Genomic DNA, 19,914 nt, shown 5'->3' with positions numbered 1-19,914 from the left:
TAACATTGAGAACACCCACCCCCAATGTGGCAACCTATAGTAGGGAGAGATAGAACTGAGGGGCCCATGTGCAGACTTGCCCACCCTGGGGAACAGAAAATCAAAACAAAACACAGATAGTAGTTTAAAGGGAAAATAGACTATTAAAGTGAAGGAAATTCATTTACTAACCTTAGAATGTCTGCCAAATGGGCTTAACTGCTGGAACTCTCTCCAGAGTCAGACGTACTCAGTCCCCTAACCCAAACCAGCTCCAGCTGTCCCACCAAGGTGACCCAGGCACAAAGCACCCACATCATACCTGGCCTGCTCCCATGCCATCTGCAGCCATCCCACCAAAGCAGCCCCAATGTGGAGCACTCCAAAAACCCGTGGCCTGAGCCTGCTCCTTTCAGCTGTCCCTCCAGGGTGACCATGCAAAGCACTCCAGGAACCCCTGGATTACACTTGCTTCAGCTCCAGCTGACCTGACAAGGGTGTCTCCTGTGCAGAGTGCCCCAGCCAATACCCATCCAGCACCAATCAGCTAGCCAAAGCCACTAAGCACACAGTCTACACAGGGGACATTCTTAAGAAAGGCCACTTCTTCAAGACTGGGAGAGGTACCTGTTCCATCTAATTCATAGAAACAAACACAAACTGAGACAAAAATCAGGAGACAGAGGAAGATGTTCCAAACAAAATATGACCTCAGAAAAAGAACTAAAATTCATAAAGATGCTCACCAGACTTGAGAGAAGAGTGGATGAATTCAGTAAGAACTTCAACAAAGAGACAGAAAATATAAAAAGAAACCCACCAAAACTAAAAAGTACAACAACTAAAATGAGAACACTAGAGGGAATCCACATGAGAGTAGAGGAACCAGAAGAACAGATCAGTAAGCTGGAAGACAGGGTATTGAAAAGCAACTAAGTTGAACAGCAAAAGAAATTTTTTAAATGAGGACAAGTTAAGTGACCTCTGCAACAACGTTAAACATAAATTTTGCAATATAGAGTTCCCAGAAGGAGAAACAGAGAGAAGGGAGCAGAAAACTTATTTGAAGAAATAACAGCTGAAAACGTCCCTAATTTGGGTAAGAAAACAGATATCCAGGAACCCCAAAAAAGATGAATCCATGAGATTAGATCTCATGATATGTCAAAAAGCAAATCTCAATAAGTTTAAGACTTATATCAAGCATCTTTTCTTTCTTTTTTCTTTACATTTTTTTAAATTTTATTATGTTAATCACCATACATTACATCATTAGTTTTTGATGTAGTGTTCCATGATTGTTTGCGTATAACACCCAGTGCTCCATTCAGTACCTGCCTCCTTTAATACCCATCACCAGGCTAATCCATCCTCCCAACCCCCTCCCCTCTAAAACCCTTAGTTTGTTTTTCAGAGTCCAGTCTCTCATGGTTTGTCTCCACCTCCGACTGCCCCCCTACACTTTACCAATCCTGTATTTTTTATTAACATATATTATTTGTTCCAGAGGTACAGGTCTGTGATTCAACAGTCTTATACAATTCACAGTGCTCACCATAGCACATACCCTCCCCAATCACCAGCCACCCCATCCCTCCCACGCCCCACCACTCCAGAAACCCTCAGTTTGTTTCCTGAGATTAAGAATTCCTCATATCAGTGAGATCATATGATACTTGTCTTTCTATGACTTACTGCTTGACAAGATTTCATTCCTTTTGATGGCTGCATAATTGTATATATATATACCACACCTTCTTTATGCATTCATCTGTCGATGGACATCTTGGCTCTTTCCATAGTTTGGCTATGGACATTTGGCTGTGGACATTGCTGCTATAAACATCGGGATGCACGAACCCCTTCAGATAACTACACTTGTATCTTTGGGGTAAATACCCAGTAGTGCAATTGCTGGGTCGTATGGTAGCTGTATTTTCAATTTTTGAGGAACCTCCATACTGTTTTCCAGAGTGGCTGCACCAGCTTGCATTCCCACCAACAATGTAGGAGGGTTCCTTTTTCTCTGCATCCCCGCCAATGTCTCTCATTTCCTGACTTGTTCATTTTAGCCATTCTGACTGGTGTGAGGTGGTATCTCATTGAGGTTTTGATTTGGATTTCCCTGATGCCAAGCAATCTTCAGCTGGATGTCTTCTTTGGAAAAATGTCTGTTCATGTCTTCTGCCCATTTCTTGATTGGATTATTTGTTCTTTGGGTGTGGAGTTTGAGAAGTTCTTTATAGATTTTGGATACTAGCCCTTTATCTGATATATCATTTGCAAATATCTTCTCCCATTCTGTCGCTTGTCTTTTGGTTTTGTTGACTGTATCTTTTGCTATGCAAAAGCTTTTTATCTTGATGAAGTCCCAATAGTTCATTTTTGCCCTTGCTTCCCTTGCCTTTAGTGATGTTTCTAGGAAGAAGCTGCTGCGGCTGAGGTCGAAGAGGTTGCTGCCTGTGTTCTCCTTTAGGATTTTGATGGACCCCTGTCTCACACTGAGGTCTTTCAACGATTTTGAGTCTATTTTTGTGTGTGGTGTAAGGAAATGGTCCAGTTTCATTCTTCTGCATGTGGCTGTCCAATTTTCCCAACACCATTTGTTGAAGAGACTGTCTTTTTTCCATTGGACATTCTTTCCTGCTTTGTCAAAGATTAGTTGACCATGGAGTTGAGGGTCCATTTCTGGGCTCTCTATTCTGTTCCATTGATTTATGTGTCTGTTTTTGTGCCAGTACCATACTGTCTTGATGATGACAGCTTTGTAATAGAGCTGAAAGTCCGGAATAGTGATGCCGCCAGCTTTGCTATTCTTTTTCAACATTCCTCTGGTTCCGTACAAATTTTAGGATTATTTGTTCCATTTCTTTGAAAAAAGTGGATGGTATTTTGATAGGGATTGCATTAAATGTGTAGATTGCTCTAAGTAGCATTGACATTTTCAGAATTTTTGTTCTTCCAATCTATAAGCATGGAACATTTTTCCATTTCTTTGTGTCTTCCTCAGTTTCTTTAATGAGTATTTTATAATTTTCTGAGTACAGATTCTTTGCCTCTGGTTAGATTTATTCCTAGGTATCTTATGGTTTTGGGTGCATTTGTAAATGGGATAGACTCCCTAATTTCTCTTTCTTCTGTCTTGTTGGTGGTGCATAGGAATGTCACTGATTTCTGTGCATTGATTTTATATCCTGCCACTTTACTGAATTCCTGTATGAGTTCTAGCAGTTTTGAGGTAGAGTCTTTTGGGTTTTCCACATAACGTATCATATCATCTGCAAAGAGTGAGAGTTTGACTTCTTTGCTGATCTGGATGCCTTTTATTTCTTTTTGTTGTCTGATTGCTGTGGCTAGGACTTCTAATACTATGTTGAATACCAGTGGTGATAGTGGACATCCCTGCCGCGTTCATGACCTTAGGGTGAAAGCTCTCAGTTTTTCCCCACTGAGAATGATATTCGCTGTGGGTTTTTCATAGATGGCTTTTATGATATTGAAGTATGTACCCTCTATGCCTATACTCTGAAGAGTTTTCATCAAGAAAGGATGCTGTACTTTGTCAAATGCTTTTTCTGCATCAATTGAGAGGATCATATGGTTCTTGTTCTTTTTTTTAGTAATGTATTGTATCACATTGATTGATTTGCAGATGTTGAACCAACCCCGCAGCCCAGGGATAAATCCCACTTGGTCGTGGTGAATAATCCTTTTAATTAATATACTGTTGGATCCTACTGCTAGTATTTTGGTGAGAATTTTTGCATCCATGTTCAAGGATATTGGTCTGTAATTCTCCTTTTTGATGGGTTCTTTATCTGGTTTTGGGATCAAGGTAATTATAGCAGAGAACTTCACTAATTTGGGGAAGGAAACAAGCATCAAAATCCAGGAGGCACAGAGAATCCCCCTCAAAATCAATAAAAATAGGTCAACACCCTGACATCTAATAGTAGAACTTAGAAGTCTCAGAGACAAAGAGAAACACTTGAAAGCAGCTCGATCAAGAGATCTATAACTTACAATGGTAGAAATGTTAGACTGGCAACAGACCTATCCACAGAGATCTGGCAGGCCAGAAAGGACTGGCATGATATATTCACAGCACTAAGAAAAATATGCAGCCAAGAATACTATATCCAGCTAGGCTGTCATTGAAAATAGAAGGAGAGATAAAAAGCTTCCAGGACAAAGAAAAAATAAAGGAATTTGCAAACACAAAAGCAGCCCCACAGCATATATTGAAAGGGGTCCTCTAAGCAAAGAGAGAGCCTAAAAGTACCATAGACCAGAAAGGAACACAGACAATATACAGTAACAGTCACCTTATAGGCAATACAGTGGCACTAAATTCATATCTTTCAATAGTTACCCTGAATGTAAATGAGCTAAATGCCCCAATCAAAAGACACAGGCTATCAGATTGGATAAAAAAACAAGACCCATCGATATGCTGTCTGCAAGAGACTCATTTTAGACCCAAAGACACCCCCACATTGAAAGTGAGGGGGTGGAAAACAATTCAACAGGCTAATGGACACCAAAAGAAAGCTGGGGTGGCAATCCTTATATCAGACAAATTAGATTTTAAACCAAAGACTGTAATAAGTGATGAGGAAGGACACTATACATTACTTAAAGGGTCTATCCAACAAGATCTAACAACTGTAAATATCTATGCCCCTAACATGGGAGCAGCCAATTATATAAGCCAGTTAATAATAAAAGCAAAGAAACACATTGAGAACAATACAATAGTAGTGGAGGACTTTAACACCCCCCTCACTGAAATGGGCAGATCATCTAAGCAAAATATCAACAAGGAAATAAAGACTTTAAGTGACTAACTGGACCAAATGGACTTCACAGATATATTCAGAACATTCCATCCCAAAGCAACAGAATACACATTCTTCTCTAGTGCCCATGGAACATTCTCCAGAATAGATCACATCCTAGGTCACAAATCATGTCTCAACCGGTACCAAAAGATTGGGATCATTCCTGCATATTTTCAGACCACAATGCTTTGAAACTAGAACTCAATTACAAGAGGAAAGTCGGAAAGAACTCAAATACATGGAGGCTAAAGAGCATCCTACTAAAGAATGAATGGGTCAAAGAGGAAATTAAAGAATTAAAAAAAATTCATGGAAACCAATGCAAATGAAAACACAACTGTTCAAAATCTTTGGGATGCAGCAAGGGCAGTCCTAAGAGGAAAGTGTATAGCAATACAAGGCTTTCTCAAGAAACAAGAAAGGTCTCAAATACACAACCTAACCCTACACCTAAAGGAGCTGGAGAAAGAACAGCAAATAAAGCCTAAACCCAGCAGGAGAAGAGAAATAATAAAGATCAGAGCAGAAATCAATGAATTAGAAACCAAAAGACCAGTACAACAGATCAATGAAACTAGGAGCTGGTTCTTTGAAAGAATTAACAAGATTGATAAACCCCTGGCCAGACTGATCAAAAAGAAAAGAGAAATGACCCAAATAAACAAAATTAATAAACCAGTAGCCAGACTCATCATGAAAGAGAAGACTCAGGTAAAATCAGAAAAAAAGAGAAGTTAAAACTAACACGACAGAAACATAAAAGATTATAAAAGACTATTATAAAATATTATACACCAACAAACTGGACAAGCTAGGAGAATGCAAAGCTGGTAGAGCCACTCTGGAAAATAGTATGGAGTTTCCTCAGAAAGTTGAAAATAGAGCTACCTGATGACCCAGCAACTGCACTACTGGGTATTTACTCCAAAGATACAAATGTAGTCATCAGAAGGGGCACCTGCACCCCAATGTTTATAGCAGCAATGTCCACAATAGCCAAACTATTGGAAAGAGCCCAGATATATCCATCGACAGATGAATGGATAAAGAAGATGTGGTGTATATATATATATATATACAGTGGAATATTATGCAGCCATCAGAAAAATGAAATCTTGCCATTTGCAATGACGTGGATAGAACTAGAGGGTATTATGCTAAGCAAAATAAGTCAATCGGAGAAAGAATTATCATATGATCTCACTGATATGTGGAATTTGAGAAACAAGGCAGAGGATCATAGGACAAGGGAGGGAAAAATGAAACAAGATGAAACCAGAGGAGGAGACAAAGCATAAGAGACTCTTAATCTCAGGAAACAAATGGAGGGTTGCTGGAGTGGAGGGGGGGGTGGGAAGGATGAGGTGGCTGGGTGATGGACATTGGGGAGGGTATGTGTTGTGAGTGCTGTGTATTTTTGAAAGAATTAACTGTGAATCAAAGACCTGTACCCCTGAAACAATATAATACATTATATGTTATTAATAAAAAAATTATACACCAACAAACTGGACAACCTAGAAGAAACAAAATTCTAGAAATGTACATCTTCTAAAACTGAATTAGGAAGAAATAGAAAATCTGAGCAGACCAATTACTTGTAACAAAATTGGACCCATAACCAAAAATCCCCAATAAACAGAAGTCCAGGCCCAGTGGCTTCACAGATGACTTTTACCAAACATTTATGAAGAGTTAATACCTCTCTTTCTCAAACTATTCCAAAAAACAGAAGAGGAAATAAAACTTCCAATTCATTCTATGAGGCCAGCATTACCTTGATACCAAAACCAGATACAGACACTCAAAAAAAGAAAGAAAGAAAATGAAAATTATAGGATATTCAAAAAAATAAAAAAGAAAGAAAAAGAAAATGAAAATATAGACTCAGAAATTCTCAACGAAATATGAGGAAACCAAATCCAACAATACATTAAAAGGACCATTTATCATGATCAAGTGGGATTTATTCCAGGGATGTAAGGATCTTAAGATCAGTAACAAGACAAGGATGTTCACTCTTGCCAACTTTTTCAACATTGTATTGAAAGTGCAAGCTGTAGCAGTCAGACAAGAAAAAGAAAAGGCATCCCAAATTGGTAAGGAGAAAGTAAAACTGTCACTACTTGTAGATGACATGATACTATATATAGAAAATCCTAGAGACTCCACCAAAAGACTAATAGAACTAATAAATGATTAAGTTGCTAGATGCAAAATTAACATACAGAAATATGTTGATTCTATATGCTAATAACAAAGTAGCAGAAAGAGATTTTAAGAAAAGAATCCCATTTACAATTGCACAAAAAAGAATAAAATACCTAGGAATAAATTTAACCTAGGAGATGAAAGACCTGTACTCTAAAAGTATAAAACATCGTTGAAGGAAACTGAAGATAACACAACCAAATGGAAAGATAAGCCATGCTGTAGAATGGATTAATATTTTTAAATATCCATAGTACCCAAAGCCACCTACAGATTCACTGCAATCCCTATCAAAATACCAGTAACACTATTTTTCACTAGGGAACTAGAAGAAATAATCCTAATATTTGTATGGAACTACAAAAGACCATAAAAAACAAGGTAATCTTAAAATAACAAAGCTGGAGGCATCATAATCCCACATTTCAAACTATAGTAAGAAGCTATATTAATCGAAACAGTATGGTACTAGCACAAATATGAGTCACATTGATCAATGGACCCAAACAGAGAGCCAGAAATAAACCCACTTATGGCAATTAATCTATGACAAAGGAGGCAAGAACATGCAATGGGGAAAATACAGTCTCTTCAATAAATGGTGCTGGGAAACTGGGCAGATGAATGCCAAAGAATGAAAGTAGATCACTTTCTTACACTGGACACAAAAATAAACTCAAAATGTATTAAAGACCTAAATGTAAGACCTGAAACCATAACACTCCTAAAAGAAAACATAAGCAGTAATGTCTTGCACATCAGCCTTAGTAATATTTTTCTGGATCTATCTCCTCAGGCAAGGGAAACAAAGGCAAAAATAAACAACTGAGACTACATCAAAATAGAAAGCTTTTGCACAGCCAAAAAAAACCAAACCAAAACAAAACACAACAAATGAAAAAGGCAACCTACTGAATGACAGAAGGTATTTACAAATGATGTACTGATAATTAATATCCAAAACATATAAAGAACTGATATAACTTAACACCAAAAAAACCCCTAATAATCCACTTAAAAAATGGGCAGAGGACCTGAAGAGACATTTTTTTCAAAGATGATATACAGATGGCCAACAGACACATAAAAAGATGCTCAACATCACTACTCAGAGAAATGTAAATCAAAACCACAATGAGGTATCATTTCATACCTATCAGAATGGCTAGTATCAAAAAGTAAATAACAAGTGTTGATGAGGATGTGGATAAAAGGGAGCCCTCACGCACTGTTGGTGGGAACGTAAATTGGTGCGGCCACCAGAGAAAACAGTATGTAGATTTCTTGAAAAACTAAAATTAGAACTACCAAATGATCCAACAATTCCTCTCCTGGGTATTTACCCAAAGAATGTGAAAACACTAATTCAAAAAGATATATGCAACCCCTATATTTATATCATTATTTACAATAGCCAAGATATGGAAGTAATCTAAGTGTTCATCAATGGATGAATAAAGAAATGTGGGGTGTGTGTGTGTGTGTGTGTGTGTGTACACACTGGAATATGACTCAGCCATAAAAAAGACTGAAATTTTGCCATCTGTGACAACACAGATGAACGTAGAGGGTTATTATGCTAACTGAATTAAGTCAGACAGAGAAAGACAAATACCATATTATTTTACTTCTATGTGGAATCTAAGAAAAAAACAAATGAACAAATAAGCAAAAGTTAATACAGAGACCTGGTGGTTGCCAGAAGGGAGGGGAGTGGGAGGATGGGCAAAATAGGTGAAGGGATTAATAAGTACAAACTTCCAGTTATAAATAATAAATCATGAAGATGCAAAGTACAGCACAGTCAATAATACAATAATAACTTTATATGATGACAGATAGTAACTACATTTATTGTGGTAAGCATTGCATAATGTATAAAATTGTCAATCCACAATTTGTATACATAATATAATATTGTCTGTCAACTATACTTAAATTTTAAAAAGATTACAATAAAAAAATTAAAGCTGTGAGTGGTTATGGCACAAATGAGAACTATTGCCTATCTTCACTTGCCCACAGTGGCCAGATGGTACGTGTCTTTGCTATAGATACATACAGAGTCAGAGTTTCCATTATAACACATTTTTAGTAGAAATAAAGAAGATTCCTTAACTATATTTAAAGAAAATATGCTGCTGAATATGATCAAGAATTGGAAAATGTTGAAATTGTCCCTAACCCAGATTTATTTGGATTAATGCAAAGTATATTTATTACTTTATATCTTAGATTTTTTGTTCTTTAAGCTGCTAAAATTAGAGAAACAGAGACACGTATTTATAGATACATGTATTCACAAGAATTTACATTTCTAAAGGTAAAGGAAATTTGATTCATCTAGTCTACTTCCAAAATGCATATTCATAATTACCAATGTGATAATACTTATTTCATTCACATGAACATTTAAAGTAACATAAGAGGAAATGAGTCGGGGGAAAGTATTTCAAAAACTAGATAATAACAAGAAGTATATAACATGCTTTAAAACAATGCTAAAAATCTCAACTCATAAAAGATAAACTTACTCTCGTGCTGGGAGAGTAAGTGCTTATATAGTGCACCTGTCTTTATAAAATGTGTGTCCTTACCTTGTACATTAAAGAACTTAGTTACTCAATAGGGAGGCTAAAGGAAGAAGATGAAACAATGGGGCCTAGGAGAGATACTTAAAGCATTAGGAGCCAGTGTAACATGAAAATCAATCATATCTAAAGAAAAAGTAAATATCTGAAATTATACAGGCAATTTACTAAAGTAATTCCATTTACAAAATTATCTTCTACTCATCAATCAAGCACTTATCTTTTGTAGAATGGTAAAATATACCTATGGCTGCAATTGATATGGAATCTACAAATGTAAAGTTATAATCAAAGTACAGTTACCTTAGGTTTCCTTAGGTAAGAACATCATAGGTTTTCTTAAATAAAACTCCAAGAAAACTTCAAAAACTTGAAAATTAACGCCAAGGATCTGTATCCATTTTTACATAGGCCAATCCTCTTGTCAGAAAAGCTTGCTAGTTTTGATTATTCTCTGTGCTTACAAATTTTACTTATTCACAAAACAAGTCAAATGGAAACCAAAATGTTTTAACAAGAATAAACCTGGTTTTGGCCCAGTAATTAAGAAGTTATTCTGCTTTGCCAAACTAATGTGAAAGTAAAAACAAACTCTATTCTCTTAAGTTCTTGAGTCTTTCTCCAAATTAAAACCATTTTAGCTAATGGAATCTATCTGTGCTCACCCTGAGATACATGTATTTTGTTTCCCTGTTGACCAAGAAAATAACAAGAATCTCTGGTCATATTTACCTCAGCCCATTCTGTGGACCCCAGCAGCCCAAACTCCTCTGCGTCCCAGCTGGCAAAAATGATAGTTCTTCTAGGTCTCCAGCCTGCAATCATTGTTAACATACATTAATTAGGTACACCTGCCTAAAAATAGATGACAATTAAGTGAGTCACTTTTTGTCATCACCTACTAAGAAAACATTATTTACCTCCGCTCATCAGTTTTCCAAAACTCTGGACAATTTCTTGCAAAACAGCAGCCCCACTGGTTGGGTCAATAGCTCCGAACACCCAGGAATCCCGATGACCTCCTAGAACAACATACCTGTCTGGAAAATAAGGTGTTCAAAAGAACTACAACTTTCAATACATTACAAGTAGTTGTGATTTAGGTTTTTAAATTAAGCTTCCTTTTTGGTTGAGTTTCCTCCATAGGGGGGAAAAAATCAACACTGTAAGGTAGAGATTTCTCTTAAGAGTTGCAACAATTAGCTGTTTCACATCAGTCAGAGAAAAAAAGAATCAGTTATCGACTGAAGTTTATTTTCTTACTCTTCTAATCTTTGTAAAAATGAAGTGTTTAAAAACACTCAGACTCACCAGGTTCCACAGATCCTCTGATCGTTCCAATTACATTGTAAATCCTTGTAATTTTGTTGGTGTTATGAACGTGCATTCTTACCTTCCTAGGATTTCAAAGGGATTAAGTTATTTCATATAGATTATTACGTCTAACAGTTTTGTTCCACCATTTTATTATGAAAAAGCTCAAAATTACAGAAAACTATAATAGGACAATGAATTCCCATATATCCACAAACTAATTCAATGATCATTAACACTGTTGATGTGTGCAATGTGTAAATGGTTAATGCATTTTACTCCTAAGTACTTAAGCATGCTTAAAGTCAGATTTTAAAACTGAATGTCAATATTTTTATTATTCTTCCCTCACAGCTATATTGTTGATATTTATTTAAAGTCCAAAATACTCTCTTATTCAAAATGTCTTGGGCATTCATTCTAAAGTTTTTAAATACACTGTATAAATTACAAAAATAAGGAAGGCAGCCAATTATGTTTTAAAGGACCAGTAAGCATTTTTAAAATGTGTCTTTGTATTCACATTAATTCCTGCTGGTACGAGATTGTTGAAGCAGAATATCAGTATATTGTTAAATAGCTGGCTGAGTGCTGCCAAAAAGAAACATGGGAAACGTGGGAAGGAAATGGGAATTTGGGAAGCACCTGCTAAAATGTACCAGACAACTATATAATGAAACTTTCCTAGCCCATCACTGTTGATTCTGATTTGGGCCAGCCTTTTAAATATCCACTCATGGAATATAATTAACCAAATTATAATTCAAGGGAAAATACAGTCAGACTCAAATAGTCAGGGAAAAAAAAGCCATTTACATTCTATGAATCCAAAATGACATGGGAAAATGCTCAGTCTCTTTTTCACAAGGAAACAAAATGAATCTTTATCTATGGGAGGGGGCGGGGTGCAGAGAGAGGACTCCCAGCAGTTTCTAATTTGTGGTTATTTATGATGGAAGAACTAAGAGGTTGTCAAAACCCGTACATTGCTAAGTGCAGATTCTGATTTTTCCCTCTATATGTATACTGTGCTTCTGAATGAATATTTAAATCATGTGCAATAGTCAACTAAAGTGCCTTTGGGGAAAAAACTAATTAATGGGGTATTTTTTACATTTTATGACATTAAGGATTTATTTTGCTACTGAGAGATAAAAATTAAAAGCAAAGAAGCAGAAACATTTTTAGCATGTGTTTCTAAAAATATAAGCCTACGATCTATTAATAAGAAACCCTGAATCATTGATATTATGTCATTAAATGAAAAACATAAGAATGTTACAAATAAGGAATGAGGGAAAAAATCTATTTTAATCAAAACCTGAAAATAAACATAGATTATCTGTTCAGATCCTGAGAGGAGCTCATCCACGTATTTAATACTTATGTCTTTCTTAGTTTTTAGAATCATTGACTCCAGAAGTTTGTTTTTTTTTTTTTAAGATTTTATTTATTTGACAGAGAGAGACATAGCGCAAGAGGGAACACAAGCAAGAGGAGTGGGAGAGGGAGAAGCAGGCTTCCTGCCGAGCAGGGAGCCCAATGTGGGGCTTGATCCCAGGACCCTGGGACCATGACTTGAACCGAAGGCAGACACTTAACAACTGAGCCACCCAGGTGCCCAGACTCCAGAGTTTTTAAGAGGATCTATTTGTCTGTCCTATTATCACTTCAAACTCATCATGTTCCAAATAACATGAACTCTACAATGTAAGCTCCACAGGGGAAGGAATTTTGTCTGTTTTGTTCACTGCTGAATCCCCAGTACACAGAATAGTGCCTGGGTTACAGTAAATGCTCAATAAATATTTGTGAAATGAATGAATATACTCCTGTAAGGAAAATGTGAAAAAGGCCTTAGCTCATCCATCAGTTAACTCTGCCTATCACTGTCTTTGACTAGAATATTTCACAACTCTGTAGAGATCAAAGTTAACTTATAGAAATACCACATCCACTGAAATATACAATCTGTCTAGTGAATGTTCAACTGATTCCTTCAAGGTAGAAGAAACAAGTTTTTTGCTATTAAGTACTTCCATTTCAGTATTCTTGATGCGCTGATTTTTTTGGTATCATCACCGAATTCTCCTTTGAACCAATTTTAATTCCTTGGTGGTTCCCTTATTAATGAATTAAATGAAATATTTGACACATGTTCATTTTATATTTGTAGGAGAAACATGGTTTTACTTAAAAAAAATCCTTTATCATTTTTGGAAGTCCCACTGAGATGTACAATGGATTCACCTCGTAGAACCAGGTATGGGTAGCTTAAACCCAGACTTGTCTTCTTTTGACTCTGAGGTAAAACACAAGCAGTGACAGAATTTTCACTCAGCTGACTCTATATCTCTTTTTAATTAAGTGTTTAATTTTAACACCAGTATAGAGTGTTGTATTAGTTTTAGGTGTACAATATAGTGATTCAACAATTCTATATATTACTCAGTGTCCATCATGATAAGTATACTCTTAATCCCCCCCATCATCTCTTTTACTCATCCCCCCCACCCACCTCCCCTTTGGTAGCCATCTGTTTGTTCTCTATAGTTAAGAGTCTGTTTCTTGGTCTTTCTATGAACTTCTAACTTTATACTATCTTCCCTACTGATTTTGTGTTTTGTATTTCTAGTTTGCTTATGGCAGGTAAATTATTCCCTATTCGTGGCAGCAATGATTAAGAATTTGATTTTATGTCTTGTCACTTGGTAATCTCTGTAAATGGATTAATTATCAAGAGTTCTTCTGGGTGAGAAATGACACAATCTGGACAGTTCATATGGATGAAAAATGACAGAATCTCTGTAAATCAATTAATAGATTATCAAAAGGTCTTTTTGGTGAGAAAGAACAGAGATTTTTATTTGTGCATTTGTCCACTTTGTGCTCAAATCGATTAAGAATTCTGTGCCCATGGTGAAGGAGAACAACTTTTTGATATCTAGACCAAGGGATTTGTATGTTTCTGAGTTTACTATTGAACTGAAATTGTAGAACTGAAGCTATAAGTTTTCTCTGTTCTCTGTGTCATTACGTTTCTGTTTCTAAATCAGAAAGGCCTTTTCTTTCATTGTGTATGTTAGGTTTTCCTGCTGCTATAAATAATAACTCATATTAAAGTAACTCTGTTCTGAGTTATAGAGATGGATAAGCATTTATATAAAGTATTTCTAAAATTCCTTAAAATAAAACATTGAACTTCTAATACTCTAAAAGTGCTGCAGAAACATTCTTACACAAACTAAAAACACCCTAAGAATGCAAGTTTGCATTGTTAATGTAAAGTGTTAGCAAACAAGATGATCTACTAATTTTGGTTTAATCAAAAGAGCTACATATTCTGATTTATCAGTGTTAAATTTCCCTTTCTCCCTCAGACAAAACTACTTAAAGTTCTAAATAATGCCATGGCTGTTTCACAACTCTACACAAGTTGATCTCTCCAACCAGCATTTCCTGCCTGCCTTGATGCAGTGGGAAACTTAATCTTTCTGTAATACTAAGCTCAATGAACAAATTCTATGATCACACCTCTACAACAATACTAATGCTAATGCATTGAGCCTTAGTGTAGTTATGTGCTTGCCCATTTTAACTCATTTAACCCACCTGCACAGTAAGTGATCAATAAACGTTAGCTACTTTCTCTCGTCTCTTGTACTCCTTCCCTTAGGGTAACTTTCAAAATGCTATACATTAGAAATACTGGGTTATCTGAAATATTGTTTTAAAACCTTGACCTGTACTTCTGAAACAAAAAATACATTATATGTTAAAAAAAGAAGATAGTAGGAAGGAAAAAATAAAGGGGGGGGAATTCTGAGGGGGAGACGAACCATGAGAGACTATGGAGTCTGAGAAACAAACTGAGGGTTCTAGAGGGGAGGGGGTGGGGGATGGATTAGCCTGGTGATGGGTATTAAAGAGGACACATACTGAATGGAACACTGGGTGTTATATGCAAACAATGAATCATGGGACACTACATCAAAAACTGATGTAGAAGGGGTGCCTGGGTGGCTCAGTCATTGAGCATCTGCCTTTAGCTCAGGTCATGATCCCAGGGTCCTGGGATTGAGTCCCACATCAGGCTGCTTGAAAGCGGGGAGTATGCTTCTCTCCCTACTGCTCCCCCTGCTTGTGCTCTCTCTCTCTCTGTCAAATAAATAAATAAAATCTTAAAAAAAAAAAAACTAATGATTAGGGAGGAGCAAGATGTCTGAGAAGTAGGAGACCTAAATTTCATCTGGTCCCAGGAATTCAGCTAGATAGGGATCAAACCATTCTGAACACCTCGGAACTCAACAGGAGATCTAAGAAAAGAATAGCAGCAACTGTCTGAACAGAAAAGCAACCACTTTCTGGAAGGTAGGACGTGCGGAGAAGTGAATCCAAGGCGATATTCGGGATGATAGATGGCGGGGGAGGGGGCCTCCGTCAGCAGCTACTGGCAAGTGATAGAGCAGCAGAGCACAAAACTGGAACTTTTAGAAGCCTGCTCTGCTGAGGGACGTCGCTCCAGTGGCTAAGCAGGGGGTGGAACCCTCGCTGGGACAGCGTGGTCTCAGTACCCTTGGGGTCACAGAAACACCGGGGTGCCTGAGTGTGGCAGAGCTCCCAGGTATCAGAGCGGGGAAGTCAGCTGCAGAGATGGAGCCAAGGAGTGGGCTCTCAGCTCAGGGTTGCCATAAACTGTGATCTGCGGCACAGTCAGGCCACTGCTCTTCCAGCCAACAAGCGGCACAGCTGGGGAGTTCCCCTTCCTCCCCAGGGAGGGGTGGCATGGAAGCGCACCACAGGGATCTGCTGGGTTTGGAGACTCCACACGGGGTTGGGTGCCAGAGATAGAAATGCTCGGTCACAGGCCACATGAGCACAGAGTGTGGCCAGGGACCAGGGAGACAGGAGTGATTGACTGCTTTTTCTGGGGGCTCACTGAGGAGTGGAGCCCCGAGTTCTCGGCTCCTCCGGGATGGAGATTGGGAGGCCACCATTTTCACTCTCATCCTCCAAAGCTGTACAGAGAGCTTGCAGGGAATAAAAGCTCCCGCAAACCCGAGATTACATAGCCCGGCCCCCACAAGGGCGGGACAATTCCGCCTCTGGCAAAGAAATTTGGGAACCACGGCAACAGGCCCCTCCCCCAGAAGATCAACAAGAACAGCCAGCCAAGAACAAGTTTACCGATCAATGAGAATGGCAGAACTCCAATGCTAGGGGAATACTGCACATAGAATTCATGGCTTTTTCCCTGTGATTCTTTAGTCTTTCAAAGTTAATTTTTTTTTAATTTTTCTTTTTCCCTTTTTCAAACAACATCTTATTAATCCCTTTGTTATAAAATCTTTTTTATTTTTCATTTTTAGAGTCATCTTCTATCCCTTCATAGTAATTAACCTTATTTTTGGTATATATATATATATAAGTTGTTTTCTCTTTCAAATTTTGGGATACAGTTTCTTCTAACAGACCAAAATAAACCCTAAATCTCTACTGTATGGCTTTGTTCTAGTCTCCTGCCTGATCACGTTCTCTCCCTTTTTTTTTTAAATCCTCTTTATTTTTTTCAAACAACTTCTTTTCTTATCAATTCCTTCTATAAAATCTTTAACAATTTTCATTTTTACACTCATATTCCAACCCTTCATCGTATTTACCCTTATTTTTGTACATATATAAGCTTCTCTTTAAAATTTTGGGAGGCACTTTCTTCTAACAAACCAAAATACACCCAAAATCTAGTGTGTGGCACTGATCTATGCACCAGACTGATCATATTTGATCATATTCTGTTTTTGTTTTGTTTTTTATCTTTCTCTTTTTCTTTTTTTCTTTCTTTCCCTTTCTTTTCCCCTGGTTTCAGGTCTCTTCTCATTTGTTTAGTGTATATTTTTCTGATGTTGTTGTTATCCTGTTAGCATTTTGTTCTCTCATTCATCTATTCTCCTCTGGACAATAATGACAAGATGGAAAAAAATCACCTCAAAAAAAAAAAAAAAAGGAACAAGAGGCAGTACCGACTGCTAGGGACCTAATCAATATGGACATTAGTAAGATGTCAGAACTAGAGTTCAGAATGACGATTTTAAAAATACTAGCTGCGGTGCCACCTGGGTGGATCAGTCGTTAAGCGTGTGCCTTCAGCTCAGTTCGTGATCCCAGAGTCCTGGGATCGAGCCGCACATCGGGCTCCCTGCTCAGCAGGAAGCCTGCTTCTCCCTCTCCCTCTCCCCCTGCTTGTGTTCCTTCTCTTGCTATCTCTGTCAAATAAATAAATAAAATCTTTAAAAAAAAATACAATACAATAAAATAAATAAATAAATAAACATACTAGCCGAGATTGAAAAAAGCATGGAAGATATTAGAGAAACCCTTTCTGGGAAATAAAAGAACTAAAATCTAACCAAGTCAAAATCAAAAAGGCTGTTAATGAAGTGCAATCAAAAATAGAGGCTCTAACTGCTAGGATAAATGAGGCAGAAGAGAGAATTAGTGATATACAAGATCAAATGATGGAAAATAAAGAAGCTGAGAAAAAGAGAGATAAACAACTACTGGATCATGAGGGCAGAATTCAAGAGATAAGAGATACCATAATACGAAACAATATTAGAATAATTGGGATCTCAGAAGAAGAAGAAAGAGAGAGAGGGGCAGAAGGTATAATGGAGCAAATTATAGCAGAGAACTTCCCTAATTTGGGGAAGGAATCAGGCATCAAAATCCAGGAGGCACAGAGAACCCCCCTCAAAATCAATAAAAATAGGTCAACACTCCGACATCTAATAGTAAACACGAGTCTCAGAGACAAAGAGAAACACTTGAAAGCAGCTCGGGAGAGGAGCTCTGTAACATAAAATGGTAGAAACATTAGATTGGCAACAGACCTATCCACAGAGACATGGCAGGCCAGAAAGGACTGGCAGGATATATTCACAGCACTAAATGAGAAAAATATGCAGCCAAGAATACGATATCCAGCTAGGCTGTGACTAAAATGAAAAGAGAGATAAAAAGCTTCCAGGATGAACAAAAACTAAAGGAATTTGCAAACACAAAAGCAGCCCCACAGCATATATTGAAAGGGGTCCTCTAAGCAAAGAGAGAGCCTAAAAGTAACATAGACCAGAAAGGAACACAGACAATATACAGTAACAGTCACCTTGCAGGCAATACAATGGCACTAAATTCATATCTTTCAATAGTTACCCTGAATGTAAATGAGCTAAATGCCCCAGTCAAAAGACACAGGGTATCAGATTGGTTAAAAAAACAAGACCCTTCCATATACTGTCTGCAAGAGACTCATTTTAGACCCAAAGACACCTCCAGATTGAAAGTGAGGGGGTAGAAAACCATTTACCATGCAAATGGACACCAAAATCCTTATATCAGACAAATTAGATTTTAAACCAAAGACTATACTAAGAGACGAGGAAGGACACTATATCATACTTAAGGGTCTATCCAATAAGTAGATCTAACAATTGTAAATATCTGTGCCCCTAACATGGGAGCAGCCAATTATAGAAGCCAATTAATAACCAAAGCAAAGAAACACATCGAGAACAATACAATAATAGTAAAGGACTTTAACAACCCCCTCACTGAAATGGACAGATGATCTAAGCAAAAGATCAACAAGGAAATAAAGACTTTAAATGACACACTGGACCAAATGGACTTCACAGATATATTCAGAACATTCCATCCCAAAGCAACGGAATGCACATTCCTCTCTAGTGCCCATGGAACATTCTCCAGAATAGATCACATCCTAGGTCCCAAATCAGGTCTCAAGAGGTACCAAAAGATTGGGATCATTCCCTGCATATTTTCAGACCACAATGCTTTGAAACTAGAACTCAATCACAAGAGGACAGTAGGAAAGAACTCAAATACACGGACGCTGAAGAGCATCCTACTAAAGAATGAATGGGTCAAAGAGGAAATTAAAGAATTAAAAAAAATTCATGGCAACCAATGCAAATGAAAACACAAGTGTTCAAAATCTTCGGGATGCAGCAAGGGCAGTCCTAAGCAGAAAGTATATAGCAATAGAAGCCTTTCTTAAGAAACAAGAAAGGTCTCAAATACACACCCTACCCTACACCTAAAGGAGCTGGAGAAAGAACAGCAAATAAAGCCTAAACCCAGCAGGAGAAGAGAAATAATAACAATCGGAGCAGAAATCAATAAAATAGAAACCAAAAGAACAGTAGAGCAGATCAATGAAACTAGGAGCTGGTTCTTTGAAAGAATTAATCAGATTGATAAACCCCTGGCCAGACTTATCAGAGAGAAAAGAGAAATGACCCCAAAAAATAAAATCAAGAATGATAGAGGAGAGATCACAACCAACACCAAAAAAATACAAACAATTTTAAGAACATATTACGAGCAACTGTATGCCAGCAAATTAGATAATCTGGAAGAAATGGATGCATTCCTAGAGATGTATCAACTACCAAAATTGAATCATGAAGGGACAGAAAACCTGAACAGACCTATAACCACTAAGGAAATTGAAGCACTAATCAAAAATCTCCCAACATACAAGAGCCCAGGGGCAGATGGCTTCCCAGGGGAATTCTACCAAACATTTAAGGAAGAATTAATACTTATTCTTCTGAAACTGTTCAAAAATAGAAATGGAAGAAAAACTTATGAACTCGTTTTATGAGACCACCATTACCTTGATCCCAAAACCAGACAAAGACCCCATCAAAAAGGAGAATTACAGACCAATATCCCTGTTGAACATGGATGCAAAAATTCTCACCAAAATACTGGCCAGTAGGATCCAACAGTACATTAAAAGGATTCTTCACCATGACCAAGTGGGATTTATCCCTGGGCTGCAAGGCTGGTTCAACATCCACAAATCAATCAATGTGATACAATACATTAATAAAAGAAAGAACAAGAACCATATGATCCTCTCAATAGATGCACAAAAAGCATTTGACAAAGTA

The 19,914-nt window shown here is 37.3% G+C and overlaps 1 protein-coding gene across 1 annotated transcript in view; it reads right to left on the bottom strand.

Moving 5' to 3' along the window:
• Positions 1–19,914, bottom strand: part of NAALAD2 (N-acetylated alpha-linked acidic dipeptidase 2) — a 78,474-nt gene that overhangs the window by 32,026 nt on the left and 26,534 nt on the right. The window contains exons 9-11 of the mRNA XM_028093230.2: positions 10,934–11,019; positions 10,543–10,662; positions 10,355–10,437 (exon numbers count right to left, since the gene is read on the bottom strand). Of these exons, the coding sequence (XP_027949031.1) occupies positions 10,355–10,437; positions 10,543–10,662; positions 10,934–11,019 (289 nt within the window). The remainder of the gene's footprint in view (positions 1–10,354; positions 10,438–10,542; positions 10,663–10,933; positions 11,020–19,914) is intronic.

Source organism: Eumetopias jubatus, unplaced genomic scaffold (genome assembly GCF_037043125.1).
Source record: "Eumetopias jubatus isolate StellerSeaLion01/CBP00866 unplaced genomic scaffold, mEumJub1_p1.0 scaffold_13, whole genome shotgun sequence".
Lineage (NCBI taxonomy): Eukaryota > Metazoa > Chordata > Mammalia > Carnivora > Otariidae > Eumetopias > Eumetopias jubatus.
The sequence above is the reverse complement of the archived record's forward strand: the minus strand, read 5'-3'. Positions and strand labels throughout refer to the sequence as shown.